General features: G+C 49.5%; 2 protein-coding genes and 1 long non-coding RNA gene across 3 annotated transcripts in view; 2 read left to right on the plus strand and 1 right to left on the minus strand.

Moving 5' to 3' along the window:
- LOC144134475 (uncharacterized) overlaps window positions 1-2,903 on the minus strand; it is a 377,143-nt gene extending 374,240 nt beyond the window's left edge. The window contains exon 1 of the mRNA XM_077667385.1: window positions 2,342-2,903. The gene's annotated coding sequence lies outside the window, so the exon portion shown is untranslated. The remainder of the gene's footprint in view (window positions 1-2,341) is intronic.
- A 5,252-nt stretch (window positions 2,904-8,155) lies between these two features.
- Window positions 8,156-13,465, plus strand: LOC144133223 (uncharacterized). Its single transcript, XR_013315010.1, has 2 exons — window positions 8,156-8,305; window positions 13,247-13,465. It is a non-coding gene; the product is annotated as an uncharacterized LOC144133223 (long non-coding RNA).
- A 2,337-nt stretch (window positions 13,466-15,802) lies between these two features.
- Window positions 15,803-20,540, plus strand: part of LOC144133224 (transmembrane protein 135-like) — a 34,841-nt gene continuing 30,103 nt past the window's right edge. The window contains exon 1 of the mRNA XM_077666124.1: window positions 15,803-18,870. Coding sequence (XP_077522250.1) covers window positions 18,715-18,870 — 156 coding nt within the window. The 5' untranslated portion in view covers window positions 15,803-18,714. The remainder of the gene's footprint in view (window positions 18,871-20,540) is intronic.

The following is a 20,540-nucleotide window of genomic DNA, read 5'->3' on the forward strand; positions in this document are numbered from 1 at the left end:
GGTTACGTCTTCCAGTGGCATCTGAGCTATACCCTTACAAAAATTCTATAGACAAATCCTAGAGAATAGTCTGAAGATAAAGCAAACCCTATAGACAGTCTATAGAAAATCTATAGATTTATGGCCATACACTTTTGCTAGACTTTTCTCTATAGACAGTCTATAGACAAAAGTCTAGCAAAAGTGTATGCCAATACAGTCTATAGAAAATCTATAGATTTATGGTCATACATTTCTCGTAGACTTTTGTCTATAGAGAACCTATAGACAGTCTATAGACTGTGAATATAAATAGACGAAAATATCTATAGGAAGGCAATAGAGTCTATAAGAAGTATATAGGTTGTCTATAGACCACTTTTATAAGAGTAATGGGCGAACCAGGAAGACGCAGCAACATGCGGCGACGCTTAAGGTACCGCAGGGTGATTAAGGGCGAGGTTACGCGGTAGTAGTCTTACTCTGGGTGCACACCACAACCACGCCGTGAGAGAAGGGATGAAGGGAGCGGAAAAGGGGAGCAAAGAAAGAGGTGCAGGAACCGAAAACACGTACGTCGATGAAACGACCCCATGCGACATGGACTTCATACCAGGGCGAGGCTAGAGTGTCACGCTGTCAGAACCGTGCAATATGCGAGTCTGCGAGAAATAATTAGAGCGACCCACATCGTAGGCACCGTCTGTGCGTGCGTTTCCGAAAAATCCGCACGTCCTGACAAATGTTCTACTTGCCCCCCCCCCCCCCCCCCCGCTAAGCGGTGCTAAATAAAGCCGTCCACGCCGCCAGACGCTGAGCTAATTGCTTTGTTTTCCTTCAGTCTGGCGTATTAAAACGCGGGGAAACGAGGTTCGTATACTGCTATACTTTGAGTCCTGCTTGTCTTAGAGATGTAAACAAAACCTGATACACTTAGTTACATCTTGCATAACGTTGCGAAACGATACAAGCCTCTGGCTCGTGCGAACGAAACATGGAACAAGACATCACGAGTTTAAGTTCTCAATGTTTTCAGAATCTTTGAGAGATTCAGGGCAACTAGGAGTTGCAAAGAGAGCCTGAGGTAATCGCGGTAGTCGCCACGAGAAATCGCCCCACATGTAAGTTCGTACGAGTCTCGGAAATTTTTTTAGGGGAATTCCGCTCGCATCCGCGCTATAGCCGACAAGCGCACTCAAGGTCAAGGGCGGGACCGTCCCAGAGCGATTCGCAAGTTTACCACGCACGACACTGGAACCCGCCAACACTCTCTCCCTCTTTCTCATTTAAGTCGCATACAGACGAGAGTAACGCTAATGGGCGAGGAAGTGGGTGCGCATAGGCGAAGTTAAAAAAAAGGAAATAAATTATTCTGTATCTCCTGTTGCTGGAATACTACGAATGCCACGAGTGCCTTTTCTGTACTGGATTCGAGCATATGCTGTACGTACGCGAAATAGTTTAAAGCGGCGTCTCATCTGGCGGAAATTGCGGTAGTACAGAAACCAGCTGCCGGTCGAGGTCGCACTCGTCAACGTGTCAAGCACTGCATATTCCGAGCGCCCCTACCAGCGCTTGAACCACAAGGGCAATTACGGAAAGAACGAAACGCGCTTCATATCCGAGCAGTTCGCTAAAACTCTGCTTTGCTTGTACATAGAGCGCTCCAACATGCACGAGGCCCCGGGGCACGAAAAATTTCCCTTGTTACACGTCCGCGAAAGCCAGAGCGCCGAACAGACTCTCACCGTTAATTCCTTCTCTCCCAATTCCTGCCTGCGCGTGTTTTTAATCGGCTCTCGCAGTGGTGATATTAAACCCATCACAAACACCACTCGCGCCTCGAATCTCGGCAAGCTTCCTTCCTAGCTGGTGACAGGGAATCACAGCGCCCACCGTGCCTCGCCTAAAATTTAGTTCCAGAACACCCCTGGATTCCCGCACTCACCAGCCATCTCGTCGGCGGCGGTGAGCGATCATCGGCAAAGCTGACATACGCGGCTCCACGGCGCACCTGTCCACCGAAGCGAATTACCGACGAGCTCGCCGCCGGCCGCGCCTGAGGGCGAGGAGGGGCGGCGGGGGTGTGGAACGCGGCCGTTCGCTCTGGTTGCAGCGACGGCCGTATCCGGTTAACGGGACGACACCCAGACACACACACACGTACACACAATCACCACATGCCTATGCAGCTGCTATTACGACGTCGCCGGCGGCGCCCGCAAAGGCAGCGACAGGAACACGCGGGATCACCTAACCGGCGGACGCCGGGAGGACGTACAATACAACGTCAAGGGGGAAGAAGAAAACAGGCTATCGCTCTCTCTCTCTCTTCCTACGCCGCTCCGCGCGTGCTGCTTACCTGGTCTGGGCACGTCCTCTTAACGGGATGCCCCGAGGGCAACGGCGGGGTGTCGCTGCTGGGGCTCAACGACGCGCCTCTGCTGTCTTGTCCTCCACGGCTCTCTTAACGGGATGCCCCGAGGGCGACGGCGGAGTGTCGCTGCTGGGGCTCAACGACGCGCCTCTGCTGTCTTGTCCTCCACGGCTCTCTCCTCTTGCTCCGCGAGGAATAAAGGAAGGGAATGGGAAAACGGAGAAGAAACCGAAGCGCGGCCGGTCGCGGCGATTGAAATGGATAAAGGGTTGTGGAGGTTCAACGGACACCGTGCCTCCTCCTTCAGTCAAGTGGCGGCCGTACCGAAGATTGAAGACTGCGCTATAGTCCCGGCGGTGGTGTTGGAAGTTGTGAGGGCACCGGCGTCTTCTTCGCTCCGGCTACTCCTGCGGCTACTCCTCCGGCTACTCCTCCTCCTGCGGCTCCCTGCTGCGTGGCGCGGCGCAGCTTGCAACGGGACAGGCTTTCAGCTGCGGCGGTGGGCGCTCCTGTGCTGCTTGCGCCGGTGGCTGGCCCGGCCCGAAAGGATGGGCGCAGGAGAGTCGCGGAGGGGCGTGGTGGGGGGGGGGGAGGGAGAGAGGAGGTGAAGGGAGACGAGATGGATGCGGAACGCACGCGCACGTTAACCGGAGGAGAAAGACGGCCAAGGGAAGGAGGAACCCTCCTCGGGCGCCGGCGTAAAACGTCGAGAAAGTTCTCTTCCCTTCCGCTCCGTCTCTTCTGCCACCGTCGAGCTTTGCTTTTCTTTTCTCCAAGAGCCTGGGAGAGAGGAGAAGGAGCTTTGCTGCTAATTTTGAACGCGCGCACACCGCGGTCCCGTTCTCCCCAAACCGCCGGCGTCTGCAGTCTTCTCCGCCGGAGAAGAGTCCTTCCTAGCGCATCACACTGCCACGCCGGCCCGGCGCTTGCCTCCGGCGCCGGGTCCCGGTTGGTCGGGCGTCTTCGGTCGGTGTCTTCGTTGCCGGTGGAAGAGTAGGCATCACACTCTCATCCACGCGTCGTCCTGTCAGCCGGCCTCTGCGGTGCACCATGCGAGAAAGGCCGGCAGAGAGTTACCAAAGGAGCAGGCGTTTCTATTCTACAGCGACAGACAAGCTAGGAGAGCGCAAGCGATGCTGCGGTGACGGCAGCAGCTGTGGGAAAGCCGCACGCAGAGGACGGCGTCTGTGGAATGTGCGTGCGTGCGTGTGTAAATATGCCCCGCGCCCGCCGTCAAAGCACGAGGGGAAGGAATATAGAGGCGCTTATAAAAGCGACGCCGCCGCGTTGTAGTCAGGACGGCGACGAGGAGGGGGGGAGGGGGTAGCGTGGATAGGATGTAGACGACCCGTGGCTCCTCGGCTCGGGAGGTTATGGCACCTTTCTCTTGCACTATCTTGTCGTTTCCTCAAAGCGTGGATTGCCCGGCCGTTTCGGTTAAAGCGGGTGCTTATCTGTCTTGCGCCCATCCCCCCCCCCCTAGCCCTTCCCCCCAACACCCCTCTTTCCTCCCCCTTACCGCCGCCAAGGAGGACATGGGAACTTTTTTTTTTTCCCCACCATCAGAGGAGAGCTGTTTGTTGTGTTGTCACCTCCGCTTCTGCTTGAAAGCGTTTGCAATTAACAACGCTTGTAATGTCATGTGATCGAACGCAGTTGTGCCAATGACTTCAAGAGTACTGTCATGAAGTCGACTTACCGATGACCTATAGTAAGCAGAGACAGCAAAGGAGCCATCAGCGACTACAGGTGGTGGCTGTTGTGGCTTTATACTTTATATAAAATGAAAAGAAAAAGGAAAAAGGTAGGTGCTGCCCACAGAAACCACTGCATTTATCTCGGCCAGGAATAAAGATACAGGGAGGGTAACAGACAGTGGAAAAAACAGAGATCGGAGTGACGTGGAGAAGACAGGACAGCGGAGAGGATATCCAGTCTAATGCCAGACGAGGGCGTTTTGCAGGCCCCCTCCAACTCCTACAATACATATCGTCAACGCATGAGCCTCATACGTTAACTACCGTCTCCCTTAATCCAATGTCCTCATTTATGTGTATCGAGTAGTTTTCAGCATTTAGTTTCTAAACATAATGGTTCACAATTTTTCTCCTGCATTTTACTTAATCTGGTTATATCATTTTTCCATTGTAACTCTTTTCTGACTTATTCTCAGCAGTTATACTTGAGGGCGATGATTTTTTTTTTTATGGCGCATTGTTAGCTTGCGCCATAGAGCTCTATGACTCAAGGTATTTTCGTCTATTCAAGGTGGGGTCAATGACCTATTCACCAAGCATTTCACCCCAAAGAAACCGAGCGCCAGACCAGGGGAAAGCTTGTGCCCATTGTATCACCAATGGGTGCCCGGCGACCCACTGTTTGTACTTGTTATACTTGTTTATTCTTGTCGTTATACTTGTTGTTATACTTGTTATACTTGGTGCGGAGCCTGCCCTCTCATATTTAGCTTCTGTCGCAGTGGCAGTAAAGTTTCTAATCCAAGTCGAAAAAAAAATTTGGGGACTCCGAAAAAAAATTAATGAAATTTGTAAAATAAAATGTAATCAAGATAAAGGAAACATACTCGCAACCCTTAACCGCGTGCCTCTTAATGCTCAACAAAACGAGCAGAAAAAAAACCCTTAATCAAAGGAACAGTAAAGAACTATTCCTGCGAGCAGCTCCGCCTGGAAACCCGGGCAGCCGAGACGCGGTCGTCCCACATTTCCCCGAGTCTCGAGCGTGGCTATATTTTCCGCAGCCACGCGGGGCAGGGAGTTGGCCGCGTCCGGTGTTTCTCGTACGTTCACGATCCACTTTAGCATTGCTGCAGTCCCGCCCCCAACCACTTTGTTTAAGTTTCAAGCTTGTTTTTTTGACATGCCTACAACGATATTCGCACATAATGCTGTTGTACACGTGCAGGCAATTTACTAAAGGCAACAGCTAACTACTCGGTTGTGACCAATGATTATACTCTAAGTATGATTGAGAATCATTCTTCATATTGCTAGTAAATATTTTTAACATTAAATAATGATTCCCTCAATTGCTTTCCATTTTCGATGCCATAAGTAACAGCAACTTGTCAACTTGATGAAATACGCGCTTTTCTGAGAATGCTTCGAGCGCTTCTATTCTTGGCGAATTATGAATAATAATAATAATAATAATAATAATAATAATAATAATAATAATAATAATAATAATAATAATAATAATAATAATAATAATAATAATAATAATAATACTAATAATAATAATAATAATAATTGGTTTTGGGGGAAAGGAAATGGCGCAGTATCTGTCTCATATATCGTTGGACACCTGAACTGCCGGCGGCGTGGAAACACGCCAAAATAGCAAAAATTCCTAAGACTGGAAAGAAGCCAAGCGTGGAAGCCCTAAGGCCAATTTCCCTCACGCCATGCCTGGGTAAACTCTATATACCAGAAGGTAGTCCTCCATCGATTTTCAGGACTACATGGATGACTACATGGATGTAGTCTTGAAGCGATGGGACATTCTCTTCTGGAACAGCCGCCGCTCACGGGGAGTTGCCGCTGCATTTCCCAATTTTAGCTCCAAATGAGAAGCTCGTGCTGATTGATGAGGCATATCTTGCGGAAATATAAGCCTCCATTTTATTCAAATTATTCGCGGCGCAAAATTTTCGCGGGTTGCGTGCGATTAGCGAGAAATGCTCAGATTAGGACTTCCTGAAAATTGCCATTTAAGCACTAAGCAGGAGCAAGGACATTCTTGCGTGCAAATTGCTAGAGGTGTTTTTTTTTATCCTTTTCAGAAACCTGCAGTCACTACTCGCAGAATTACAGTGTGTGCTTGGGTGGGAGAGGGAGTGTGGGGGGGAAGGGCGAACACAACACAATAACATGCAAAGCAAAAACAAAGTTACGCAAAAAACACGACAAATTTTTTATAAAAAATATTGGACTCCGCTTGCATCGGTGACACTCTGGCATCTCTTTTCAGTGGCGAAAGGCATCTACAAGCGAGATAAAATAAGGGGGGGCTCTACCAACGCAAAGATAGGTTGCTGTCAGCAGGAAAGCATCTATATGCTGAGCGGGCACACATGACTGGACATTTTCCGTAGGCTCCAAAACGCAAACACAACATCTTTTAACAAAACTAAAAAACTAAAAAGAAAAAAGAGGGGGGGGGGTCACATGAGTGACAGAGGTATTGCTATCGCTAAACACTGCCGCATATAAAGAATAATGTTTTCTTCCTGGCTTGCCGACAAGAATGAAACTAGTAGGAGCTCTGACCCTGTCCTCTTTGTTGTCTCGCTTGGGGTTTGTATTTCTTTCACGCGGTTAATATAGCATTAAATAACAAAAGAGAGCAGAGTGGGTGAGGGAACAAACACGGGTTAATGACATTCTAGTAGAAGTCAAGAGGAAGTAATGGGCTTGGGCAGGGCATGTACTGCGAAGGCAAGATAACCGCTGGTCCTTTAAACGGGGTGGATTCCATGCAAGGGAAGGCAAGCGTAACACGGGGCAGCAGAATGTTGGGTGGACGGATGAGATTAAGAAGTTTGCAGGCATAGGATGGGCGCAGCTGGCAAAGAAAAAGGTTAATTGGAGAGACATGGGAGAGGCCTTTGCCCTGCAGTGGGTGTAGTAAGGCTGTTGATGATGATTAAATAACATGAACCAGCCAGTCCACCAGCGTATAGTAAAGTCCAAATAGGCTTAGCTTAGACTAAGTTCATTCTCTTCAAAAAACAAAAAGTTGCATTCTGCGGTCACATTACAGTTGCGTAGAAGCTACCGCCTTTGATTCAAACTCCGCAGCCTGATCCTGCTTTCGAACGCTTCAGTGTAATAAATTAGGTCGTAAGTATCTAAGCACAAATTTTGTAGTGTTGATCTTTGCACTGTAAATACCGATGCAATAGCAGTGAAGTTTCAGCCGAGATGACGCAACAGGAAAGATGCATGGTTGAACGGTCGTTTACGCAGCCTTCAACTCGGCATGTGGGTCCCCCCAAAAATAGGCGCAAACACAAGTGGACATATGTCCACTTTGTGGACACTTCCACAGTACAGGTCGTGGTGCTGCTCAAGCTCTTGCAAGGTGACGCAAGGTTTTGCAAGACCCTGCTTTGAGTGCGGCCAACTAAGGCGGCTTATGCGTCGAGGCCTCGTGTGACATGTTTGTAACGTTTGTGGCTGTGTGCCACACGCTTCTCGCTGCGAAGGCTAGTTTGCGCACTGATAATAGATGGCGGCAGTAACACTGCTGCACGTTGATAAGGTTGAATGAATCTAGCGCCAGCAAACGTCCAGATCTTTCAAGTCGCATGAAAATCTGAAAAGTTTAGTTGTTAGTAACCGCGAGCTACGAACATCCAATTACAAAGAAGAGACCGATTGTAATAATTAAAAATGTGACTATGAGATTTTAATTATCTAACTTGCTAATTCACACGTCTAAGCTGTTTTCTGATGTCCTCCAAAGGTGACACAATCTAACCATAAAAGCCACAACTATAACCAATAAAAACCAATATTTAAATATTACATACAGCTTTTGGCGAAACAGCCTTATAACAGGCTATTACGTGCAGGCTTTAGGGCTGCAGTCGATACGATACCGACTCTAGTTGGGACATAGCGCATGCTGAAGAGAGCAACAGCTACTATGGTTGCAGTATTTTGTTGTTGTTGTTGTTGTTGTTGTTGTTGACCTCACACAATGGCAATGACCACGATGAAGAGGACGAGGAAGTGATTTACACAGTTAAAAGGCCAACAACAGCTACAACCGCCCCTAGTGGGATTCATATATAAGAAGCCATCGGTGGCCCCTCGGCGGATGCATGGAGGCCTCCGGAGACAAAGAGGTGTCCACCAAGGCCCGACCCACGACTTGGCCACCAGACAGAGAGCGGCAGAAGCTGGCAGCCAGCTTCGTGAGGTATGCACCGTTGCGCGAAGGCCTCAGTAGGTGACAGATGTATGGTACCGTTGATCCGCGTAGCAACATTCTCTGGCAAACGCTTCCAGTGTATTATAGTATAATTGGTTTTGGGGGAAAGGAAATGGCGCAGTATCTGTCTCATATATCGTTGGACACCTGAAGCGCGCCGTAAGGGAAGGGATAAAGGAGGGAGTGAAAGAAGAAAGGAAGATTTTCCAATTGGGTCGCCCAGTTGAAACCAACTGGAGCTTCCAGTTGGGAGATACAACTGGGAGCGCCGAAATCAATTGGAACCTCGCAAACCAGTTGGGTAATCCAGTCAGAAACGCAGAACCGATTGGAATGCCCAACTGGATCGAACTAGGGAAACCAAATGGACTAATAATAATAATAATGGTTTTTTTCGGGGAAAAGAAATGGCGCAGTATCTGTCTCAGATATCGTTGGACACCTGAACCGCGCCCTAAGGGAAGTGATAAAGGAGGGACTGAAAGAAGAAATGTATGTTTCTGCAATGGCTGCGATCCAAGCAGCGGGCGGCGTAGCGTAAGGGATGAATATTTTAATAGGTGCCATAGGGTGTCTGCAAAGCGTACGGCGTAAAATGACCAGTATATAGGTGGCTTCTTCGAGATGTCGTGACTCGATGCATGTCCTTGAGGAATATATTGCACGGAGAAATTCCGCTCATTTCTAGTACTCTGCAGGCTTTCAATTTATTACCTGCATCTAGATTCCCACCATTTGTTTCGGTGCATCACCTTCCAGCCCTGCCAGGCCGGCCTGTTCTTGCACTGCATTGAAGAACGTTTTGATGCAGCTTAGTTCCCGGCTTTTACACTGCCAGCTGCTTAGGCCGCGTTTTCCGTTTATGCAACGTCATTGTCGTCGTAACACACCCGGTGCAGCGCATCAAGCTGATTGGTCACAATGGAGTGACGTCAAGCATGACGTCATGGCTACGCGGCACTCTGATGAGCCAATGACGACACTCATGACGTCATGAATTCCCGTTTTCCATTGAGTTTCTCATTCATACTTGGAAGGATACCTGGCGGCGCTGCACTTCATCCACCAAAAGCATGCCGGGAAGATGAGGTTTCGTATATGGCTTGGCTATATATAGTGCTGGGCCGAAAACATGGATTCAATCGTAGCAATGCAACTTTTACAGGGGCAAACCTGAAAGGGATCCTTTGCTGATTTTCATACGATATTGATACCAAACATTCACGCATGCTAAATTTGTTAAATACGTAAGTAAACAAAAAAGGGCCCTCTTAAACCGTTTAATCTGCGCAGCATGGAGAGCATCGCGGCTGCGATGGCTAGATCTAGCCGCATTATCACGGCGCAGCCCAACATTCGCCCAGCCAAATGCGAAACCTCATCTTCACCATGTCTTCACTGTATGCCTTCGGTGGATGAAGTGCTCCTCCTCTATCCCCCCCCCCCCACTACTATTGCTGTGTCTGTTACGCTGGACGCCCCATTCATATGGATCGATATGGATATGTAAGCGACCGTGCCTGTGACGTATGGTCGCACGTGTGACGGACGGTCGGACGTAACGTGCATCTTTCCTACATCAAAAGCGGACTTAACGGGGTGATGGGTTGGTCTCCCCAGAGTTTCCCTCTCTCCCACCGTCCGGATGGTTCCAGTAGTAACTTGCCACCGGTTACGCATTCCTCTGTCTCGTCATACCCTTCTCCTTCCGCGGTAACTATACCCTCCGAGTGGCTCCCATGGCAACGCGCCCACCGATTACGCCTACGACTGCTACTACTACTACTACTACTACTACTACTACTACTACTACTACCACTACTACTACTACCACTACTACTACTACTACTACTACTACTACTACTACTACTACTACTACTACTACTACTACTACTACTACTACTACTGCTACTACTGCTGCTGCTACTAGTACTATACGGTACCAAGCATAGGAACGGGTGCTTAACAGCTCTCGCTGTCAGAAGTCATCGAAATATACTTAGTTCCAATCGGGCCGCTCCCCCGAACCGTACCCCAAAGAGTGACCAATGAATCCGCCCATGCCCAATATCCCTACCGCCACAACCCTTGACTTGTTACTGCACCCGTCTACTCCAACGCTCTCAGAAAAAAGGTTTTTCCCACTGACAACGGCATTTCGCATCACCTTAGCTACCGCTGAAATTCCCATTACCACTAGGGTAAACGTTCGGTAATTTTTTACAGTGCTAGCTGTTAAGGAGATGGTTCCCAGAAAACACGTAGTGGTGTTTGTCGCCGGAAAATATTCATGATCACGTGACCACTCCAGGCACATAGCCGGTGCCGCGAGCTAACTTAGTCATCATCAGGTAGGACCTGACTGCACAAAACGACTTGAAACACCTTTCAAGGTTACATCCTGAAGTGACCGCCTAGCCCGGTATCCGGTGCGCCTGCGCAGTAGCGGCCGCAGCATCCCCTTTGCAAGAGTGCCATGGATGCAGCCGAAGTGGAGCTTTGTGCTCGGAACGCTGCACGTATGCGGGAGGCAGCAGCCACAAACATGCGGCGGGTCGAACACAGAACGAATGCACGTGGGACGCTGCCCGCAAGGGCGCTGCGCGACCAAATGCTTGTGCCAAGTTCCAACACGTTTCTCGCACCGTAAAGCACTCGTTCTGTTTTTGCCGAACTGAAAACACAATCGTCATCCGCTCATTCGGGGTGGCAGCATTAAATGCAAATGCTCCAACAAGCTAAACAAGCTAACTCTGATCACCTGCATTACGACGGATGCAATCGACTTTAAAATTTTGTCTCTCCTCTGTCGTTGACCTTTTCACTGCTGCAGTATTACTAAGAACTCATTGCGTCATTTCGTAATGCTTACCATAGCTAAGCTTAGCGCAGGATAGATGGCGCGACTGCCAGCGCGGGAACTGTGGCTCACAAGCTGATGTACGGTTATGGACAAAAATTTGCGGGATGCGGATTCGGGAAAAAATAATTCCAATTAGCCTGTCAGTCGGTACTTGGCCCAGTGGATGTAGCTCGCATGTCCATTTCCGCTTCTATACTTTTCGTTGACCTCATTTTATTTGCTCGATCGTGCAGAAATAATTTTATCCCGGGAACCCGCATCCCGCAGACATTTTGTCCAATATTGTACACGGCGCTATATTGCTTAGTGGTCGTCTGTGGCACCGCGACACAGCAACTAAGGGATAGATTTCAGAAGGAACGGGTTGCCAGCAGCACGAAGACGCGGTCGTATAGTTCCAGAGACTGAAGCACAGGATAGCACAATAGGGGCGAAGTAAAGGCAACCCTCTTCCCCCGCAAAAAAAGGAAAGTGTGTATACCTACTTTTGGGTCTTGGTCACCAGCATCCCGTCAAAACATAATCACAAGAAAAGAAATGGACCATTCTTGAAAGCGCGCACACTGTCTGGCCAACGTGACCCAGGCCCTTCATGGTCACATTCACGTTCTCGGTGGCGCCATCTAACACTGACAACGGACAACGTCACAAGCACCGGTGAATGCCCCTGGTACAGCTGTCGCTGCGGAACCAAAACTACCGGACGAGACAGTACTGCGACAGCACAGGGAGCCGGTCAAGGCGTTGTCGGAACATTTCAGGTTCGGTGCTGTGCGATGTCAGTGCACGTTAAAGATCCCTAGGTGGTCGAAATTATTATCCGGAGCTCTCCACTAAGGCACCTCTTTCTTCCTTTCTTATTTTACTCCCTCCTTTATCCCTTCCCTTACGGCGCGGTTGAGGTGTCAATCGATATGTGAGACAGATACTGAGCCATTTCCTTTCCCCCCCCCCAAAAATAACCAATTTTGCGTCACTTCCCGTCGTCATTTACGGTTTGGTAACATCACGCTCAGTAATAACGAGTCATGACATGGCCATACTTGTAATGGCCCCACATCACGTGTCGCTGCTGATGCCATCGTGTGTGACGTTATCAGGTCTGACACGATACGTCGAAACCGCCAAATTTCATCTGCACTGAAACACGTTTTCCACGGCCGGGCATCGAAACCCCAACCTTCTGCTACCCGTCGATGTTTCTCGGGTTTTATGGCGTCGTACTAACAGCATGGAAGCGTACTGGCATGTCTGCAGTAAACTAAAAATTAGTAACGTCATTGCACTGGGATCTCGCGATCGCCTCCTGAGCAGTTAGCATGAAGCACTGCCGTGGAGCTGGCCTTTGTGATTCTGCCATCTCTGGACGTCAGAACCCGTGTGGCGCAGGTCAGTGGTCTGCGAGAATGAGAATAGACATCCCAATGAGAAGAGGGAACGGGCTATGTCCTACTGTGATTGAATGTGGGAACGGGCTATGACCTATTGTGATTGAATGTGTGCGTAGATGGTGTCTTCCGGAGTGGATTACTTTATACTGTGAGTGAATGTGTGCATGGAGTGTGACACTACAATGGCCTATGTTCTACTGTGACTGAATATGTGCATAGATGGTGACTTCTGGAGTGGACTGTGATGTGAACTGTGTGGATTGATTGTGTGCATAGATGGTGACTGCGGGAGAGAATGTGTGCTATTATAAGACACTGTGCGCTTAGCGAGGTAGATGCGGCATTGTTAATATCGAAGGGACGCTGCGGTGGAGCAATTGCCGGCAGACAAAGCAAGGCTAACCCCACCTGTAGCATTCAACACCTCAACCTCAACCTCAAGAGGGGAGAGAGGACGTGGTAAGGTTCCCGCTATCACTCTTCCGCCCATTAGCACGGAAGGGCTTCCAGTTTGGGAATTACTGCAATGGTGACGTTACTCTGAATTGCGCGTACTCTTTGGGCCTGTACAACCTAGTTCATCACATAAGCCACGCCCATCACCTACTAACGAAGGACGCACGACATACGCTCGTGAGCACAGCGGAGCCGTCGGTTGGCTTCTGCGTGGTGCAGGTCCTCGGTTCGACCCCTGGCACGCACTGTCCCGGCCCCGTGGTGGCGTCGGCGCCTGGACGCTGCCGGCTGGAAGTGGCGGGCCGCCGTGTTTCTCGGCACCCTGATGGCCTTCGCCGGCCTGGGACTCGCCGCGGGTCTCCTGTTTGCCAGGAAATACCGTACGTGATAGAAGCAGTCGATGTCGATCTTGCACACGTGCGCAAGAACTGCAGTATAATTCCCTCCCCCGCAGTCTATATGCTGAAAAAAATAATGAGAGCTCCCTTGTGGTTTTAGAGGAACGCCCGACACCCGCGGTGATAGATGAGTGATTTTACAAAGGGGATTGAGATGCGGATTTCCTCTATCATCACTTCGGCTTAGTAACCCTTCAAATTCAAGACTATATCCCTTGACTGCACTCGGTCCCAGATCAATCCAGGGCCACGTGACCACGAAAGGCTCATCGCCGCTATCGCATACTGCTGGATCCGCATTATGGCATTGTGATTCAGATCAACAAGAGCAACATTGTCTTTCTCAAGCAGGCAGTGGAGGTGGGAGCTGCGAAAACTTTCTGCCACTTCCGAGTTTTTGCTCACAATATGGCGACTAAAACCTCGGCTAGCAGCCCTTGAGTTCATCCTTCATGGAAACTAAAGACTGCGAAGCGGCCCTAGCTAGTAGCTGCCAGTGCAACATGCACTCAGTGCAACATGCATCCAGTGCAAAATGCACGTTCTCCACACTATGGCTGGACGGACAAGTGCCAGGTTGTGAGCTATATGGTTGGACGCCGTGCTACGTGGCACATCCACGGCCACCGGCCACAACTTCGGTCCCGGAGGTGGTCTACCCCCTCCCAAGTGGTGTGGTGTGGGTTGCATCGCCATTACCTCTACGCGTGTACAAGAATTCTCCCCTCATCACGTGTTTCGAGTCGTGTGACACCGATGGAGACGGTCCCAACAAGGGCTTGAGCTTGTAGACTCCCGGCCAACAAATTGGCCCAACGCACTGTACTACATTGCGCCAAAATGCATGCGCTTTCGAGAAGCTTGCAGGCAAAGCAACCCCTCCAGTGCGCGTAACTCGTCGAAGTAGCCGAAATTTATCGGGCCACCGAGCCGAGGGTAGCAACATTTTCGAAATTCCAAAAACTCATATGGATATTACTTACGATTGGCTTCACGCTTCTCAATAATTAAAAAGCCTAACGTTTGTTCCCTCACCCACTCTGCCCTCTTCCGGTCTCTTAACGTTACGCCTATCATTTTGTAGCGATAGCTACATATACGCTAGCATTTCGAGCATTTCGGCGCCGTTGGCCACGTGGTTGGTCACGTGATGCGGAGCAGCTGCCGGCGGCGCGCCGGCGAAACAGAGTGGGGGGTGGAGTGGAGGGGGGGAGGGGAGAGAATGAATCCACGTACAGGGACGAAGATGAAGTAGAAACCCTCAGCGAAACGGAGCGGCGAAATACTGACTTTGCATTTCGACTGAGCGAGTTCCACTCGGCCAGATGCAGCTATCGCGTCACTCCAGGTTTCACCAGAGCTAAACCACAGCCAATTTTTCTTTCCATAGCTGGCTGCGTTGTTCTTAACTTAAGCTGTACCTTTTTCGTTAGCCTCCACGTTTCTGCCCCATATATGTGAGTACCGGTAAGATACAGCTCTTGTATACTTTTCTCTTGACGAATATTGGCAAACTACCGTTCATGATCTGGGAGAACCTGCCATATGAGCTCCACCCCATTTTTATTATAGTTATTTCCCTCTCATGACCCGGATCAGCGTTCACTGCCTGCCCAAAGTAGACGTATCCCTTTACCACTTCCAGCACTTTGCTGCCAATTGTGAACTGCTGTTCCCTTGCGAGACTTGAACATTACTTTGGTTTTCTGCTAGTTAATTTTTAGAGCCACCATTCTGCTCTGCCTGTCAAACTCATTGGTCGTACTTTGCAGTTCATATCCTGAGCGCACCGCCTGTAAACAGGCGGTGAATAGCATGGGCGAGATCGTGTCTCCCTGCCTGACGCCCCTCCTTATTGGAATTTTATTGCGGAAGGCTGTGGTAGCTGTCCAGTCGTTATAGATACCTTCCAGTATTTTGACATTAAACTCTTCTACACTCTGTCTTATTTTACTTACGTCTAAATTATATGTGGCCTATTCTATATTTATTATGTGTCCTATTAAGCCGAAAAATCTCATCCTAATTTAATAATAATAATAATAATAATAATAATAATAATAATAATAATAATAATAATAATAATAATAATAATAATAATAATAATAATAATAATAATTGGTTTTGGGGGAAAGGAAATGGCGCAGTATCTGTCTCATATATCTTTGGACACCTGAACCGCGCCGTAAGGGAAGGGATAAAGGAGGGAGTAAAAGAAGAAAGGAAGAATATAGGTGCCGTAGTGGAGGGCTCCGGAATAATTTCGACCACCTGGGGATCTTTAACGTGCACTGACATCGCACAGCACACGGGCGCCTTCGCGTTTTTCCTCCATAAAAAACTCATCATATTAAATTGTTTACCACACTGCTTTCAAAAATTGTTTATTGCAACCAAGAAATCAAAAGAGTGCGATCATAAATATACAATTCAATCATCAACTCAGAAAACGAAAGAAAAAACGAAAGAAAAACAGGAGCTGCCCTAAAGGAGGGAAAACCACGCGGTACTGAAGACAAATCACTCCGTTCGCTTCTTCGTTCTTCGTCCTCGAGTGCAGTCTTTTTATGCCCTGGAACCCACGTTGCTATACATACAAGTATCAGCTCTGAGACGAGACTAATAAGTTCGATTAAACTACCACGCACACACTTTGCTGCTTTCAACTGCCGCCGAGTGGAGAGGGGGTGTGAAGATGAAGAGAGAGAAGCACGGTTGCGTGCACATGCAGATGCCAGAAAGAAGAGGCGAACAATGAACGCATCCTTTCGCACATGTACCCGGTGTAACTATGTTAAAACACTACCACTTTCTTAATGCATTGGGGGGGGGGGGGGGGGCATGAAGGCGAAAACTGTCTGATGTCTGTGTGAAACCTCTACCTGCCAGGCGTGACAAATGGTATTTAGGGTGATTTCCCTCTTTCCACCTGTCACCTGCCAACAGTCCCCTTCTCCCCATTTGCATTGATAGAGAAGATGATAAGCATGACTCAGTAAAAATGATGACTAATAATGACTCAGCAAAAATGAAACTAAGTTGAACATGGATAGAATCAGAATTCGAATAGTATCGTAATTTGAATAGAATCAGGATTGGAATAGATTGGAGTTAAGCACAATTTAATCAGAATTGTAATTGATTGGCAAGTGAAATAAAATGGCTATCGCAATTCCTCCGCATCAATTCAATTGATAGCCCCTAATTTTTTTTTCTTCCCAGCTCGTTTGTCTCTTGAATATACCGACGCGGTTCATAAATCATTTGCGTTTTCTCTTACATTTGCTTTTTACAAGACACTGCAGTCTCATTTTGCACACAATTTTTAATGATGACTGCTCCTTGATATCGCCTAGTTAGTACAGACTGTTAGACGTTTTTCTGTAATTTGAGACAAACGTTAAGAAAGGAACAACAAGACTCAGTCTGTATACCTGCATCATGTTACTCTCTGCTGCTTATACATATAAATTTATCTCACAAGTGAGGCTAATTAGACCATCTAGTAAAACATGATTCTGGATAAAATATGGCCCCAACTTTTTATGAAATGTGCACGGCAAGTCTACAGGGAGTCCGTAATACTCCCATAAAATGCTCCCTATATGGACTCAGTTACTTGACGTGGGCGAATGTGCCGTGGTTGTCCACTGTGGTTGGCCACTGCGGTTAACCACTGTAGTTGTCTACTGTGGTTGTCCACTGTGGTTGGGCACTGTGGTTGGCCACTGTGGTTGGCCACTGTGGTTGGCCACTGTGACTGGCCACGTGGCTGGCCACGCGGGAGCAAGACGTCACAGAATGGTTTGGCGTAAGTGTCCGGGAACACTTGATCCGCAAGACTCGCAAGGTCTACAGTATACGTTTAACTGCAGTGTTCGAAACTGTAGTCGGCAAGAAAGCTTGATTATTCCCACCGTGTAGAGGCGCCGCCAGGCTCTTTTTTTCTCCCTTTATAGTTTTAATGCCTCACGTTTTGTTATGCAAGCCCCGAGTGCGCGCCGCTTTGAAAAGAGAAAACACGTCGTCTCATCGTCTGGTTCCCGCGCAGTGGATGTTCCTGCTGGCGGACCGATGTGAAATCACCGGACCGATCACTGCTACACTCAGCCGCACGCGGACCGAGCTCTTCATTCACGTACACAGTCAACGACACTGGAGGAACAAGGATCAGACACCACCAATCGCCGATACACGCGCGTATGCACAGTACACTGCCCGGGACAGGAAAAGAAGAAACAACACAGAACGGAGCAAAAGAAGAAGACAAAGGAAACGTGCAATCTACAGCGTGTGTCGTCGGCGACGAGAAGAGCAAGAAAGGAAGGGACGAGGACAAACGTAATTTCCACGGAAACAAGGAGAAGGAGGAAGTCTTTGGCCGCGCGCGCGCTCGCACACTCATAATACCGCAGCACAGACATACACACTCCGCAGCCCACGGCGATGGAGTCTCTCTCCTCCCCTTCTATCGTTTAATTCTCCCGCCGCCTCGCGAGCACGGCGCGAACGCGTTCCTTCTGTCAAGGGCGATGAGATGTGTGAGCGCGCGCGACACTCAACGACCAAGCGGCCGGCGAAGGTAGACGGCCTTCCTTCCAGGGAAACCCTTTTCCCGCACCACTCTCCAGTCGACGACGGTGAGAAGAGAAGAGGAGGAGGAGGGGAAAGGGAGGCAACTGGCGGAGGGTATCCCCGGTGCACTTTGTACACACACGCCATGCCTGATACCGTCACGGGCAGGCCAGTCCGCCACTGCCGCCCCCGTAACCACCGAGTCCAGGCGCCTGCAGTTACGACTGCAAGCAGCTTCCACAGTGTCTTCGAGCGCCACGGACCACGGCTCTTAGAGCAGCGCTGAAGGCCACCGCTGAACTGTCGTTGGTGAATGCAGGACCTGAGCGACCGCTGGACTGTCGTCGGTGAATGCGGGACCTGAGCGTCGGGGCGGTTCTTTAGAGCGTCGCGCACTGACCGGCCTTTGGCGCTGCTGCTGTGGTGAAGCACATTTAGCGCCCTGCAAGATCGTTGCCGTCAGCGTCGCTGACGCCTTCCAAGGACGTCCAGCCATTGTCTTCGCGCCTGTCCCTGTGTTCCTGGTGGTCTGCTCGGAGGGCATTTGAGAGTGCGCGCGTGGCGTGAGTCCATTGTCTCGCCGGTCGTCGCCGCATACACCGTACGTGCTTGCCCACTGGCCCGTCGTTGAGGCTCAAAGGGGCCTCCTGTCTCTGAGGCCAAGCCCCGCGCGTACGGAGCACAGTAGGGCAGCACACCACCCCTACCACCGCCATGGGCCAAGTGTGGAGCAACCTGTGGGACGTCCAGCTGCCGTTCAACTGTTACGAGACGGCTCACACTTGGACGCCCGTCTGCCACAAGGCGTGGATCGACCTCTTCAAGGACGTGATGGCGTCGACGTTTCCCCTGCATCTCATCTTCTACTCGGTATGGCTGCTGGCAGTTGTCTCGCTGCTCTGACGATGCGCCCGCGTGTGTATACTCGGGGCAGTCGTTGGGAGGACTGATATACCACCGAACGATATGCCGGAGCCCGTTCAAGAAAGGCTCTGATTGGTTCAGGCGGTGTAGCGCGACAAGAACTCCGGGCGGATTTGTTTCCCTTTCTTGCTGATTGAGAGATCTAGGACATCACCGTCTCCGTGGTAACTTGGCATGGGCTGTAGCCGGGAAGACTAGTCTTTTCAAATAATCTTACTGACAACGCAGTCAGATGTGGGGGAACTGCGGTCTTTGCGGCTTTTTATGCTGCGATAGCACATGTCATGCCCTTTCGAAGCCATTTTTAGTTTTTTGTCGACGCCTGAACAACTTCGGTTAACCTGCTGACTCGTTCCGCGCGAGCCAATATTTTTTAATTGTGCGTATACTTTATGATTTCTTTGCGCGGCTTGCTTCTCGGCAATACGTCAGCTTATATGTGTCTCATTAATGTGTCTCACTAATTTGTCTCACTAATGTGCCCCTAATGTGCCTCACAACTGTTGTGCTTTCCTTGAACGTGACAATATGCCCCTGTGTTCGTTTCTCGCCAACCCATGGAGTTGGCACATGTCGTGGCGCGCCTTTTTCAGTCTCCTAAAGGAAGTCGCGGACCAACAATGTCCTCCCTGCTGTGTATACTGTGCTATTCCTTTTATATAGTCAGGTTCCGCCACGCAATTGTTGTTTTGCTGACGCCTTCTCCCGTCCTTCTCAGGGGTGCGTAAATATAAGTGGCGCGTTTACCTCGCGAGGTGACACCACGCTGTTTAACCTCCCATTCGTTGTACGAGTTGCACATTCTTGAAGGACATCTTGCGCGTGAATAAAGCACGGAAATAAATTAAAGGACAGCCGGGGAACTTGAAGACTGGGAGTGCCCCTGTGAAACTCGCTACCATAGCCCACCGTTTATTTCGGTCGTAAGCAATCTCAGTCCTTGTGATGCGGTGAAAATTTTATGGCTGACACTCTCTTTCCTTCCTTCCTTCCTTCCTTCCTTCCTTCCTTCTTTCTCTTTTTCTTTATTTATAATAATAATAATAATAATAATAATAATAATAATAATAATAATAATTGGTTTTTGGGGAAAGGAAATGGCGCAGTATCTGTCTCATATATCGTTGGACACCCTAACCGCGCCGTAAGGGAATGGATAAAGGAGGGAGTGAAAGAACAAAGGGAGAGAGAGGTGCCGTAGTGGAGGGCTCCGGAATAATTTCGACCACCTGGGGATCTTTAACGTGCACTGACATCGCACAGCACACGGGCGCCTTAGCGTTTTTCCTCCATAAAAACGCAGCCGCCGCGGTCGGGTTCGAACCCGGGAACTCCGGATCAATAGTCGAGCGCCCTAAACACTGAGCCACCGCGGCGGGGTTTTTCTTTCTTTCAGACTGCATAACGCAGTAGTATATATCTTCGCGGTTTGAGCACACGCCTCGCATGCAGTAGGCGCAGAGTTCGATCCTTAGTGCTGCGCCCGTTACCCACGGGTGATACAGTGTGTACATTTACCCTGGCCTGGCGCTCGACTTATCGGGGGTGACAAGCTTGGGAAATGGTTATCTAGCTCTCCCCTCCTTGTGTAGACGAAAATGCCTTGTGTACCATGG

Source organism: Amblyomma americanum, chromosome 5, assembly GCF_052857255.1.
Source record: "Amblyomma americanum isolate KBUSLIRL-KWMA chromosome 5, ASM5285725v1, whole genome shotgun sequence".
In the NCBI taxonomy this organism is placed as follows: Eukaryota; Metazoa; Arthropoda; class Arachnida; order Ixodida; family Ixodidae; genus Amblyomma; species Amblyomma americanum.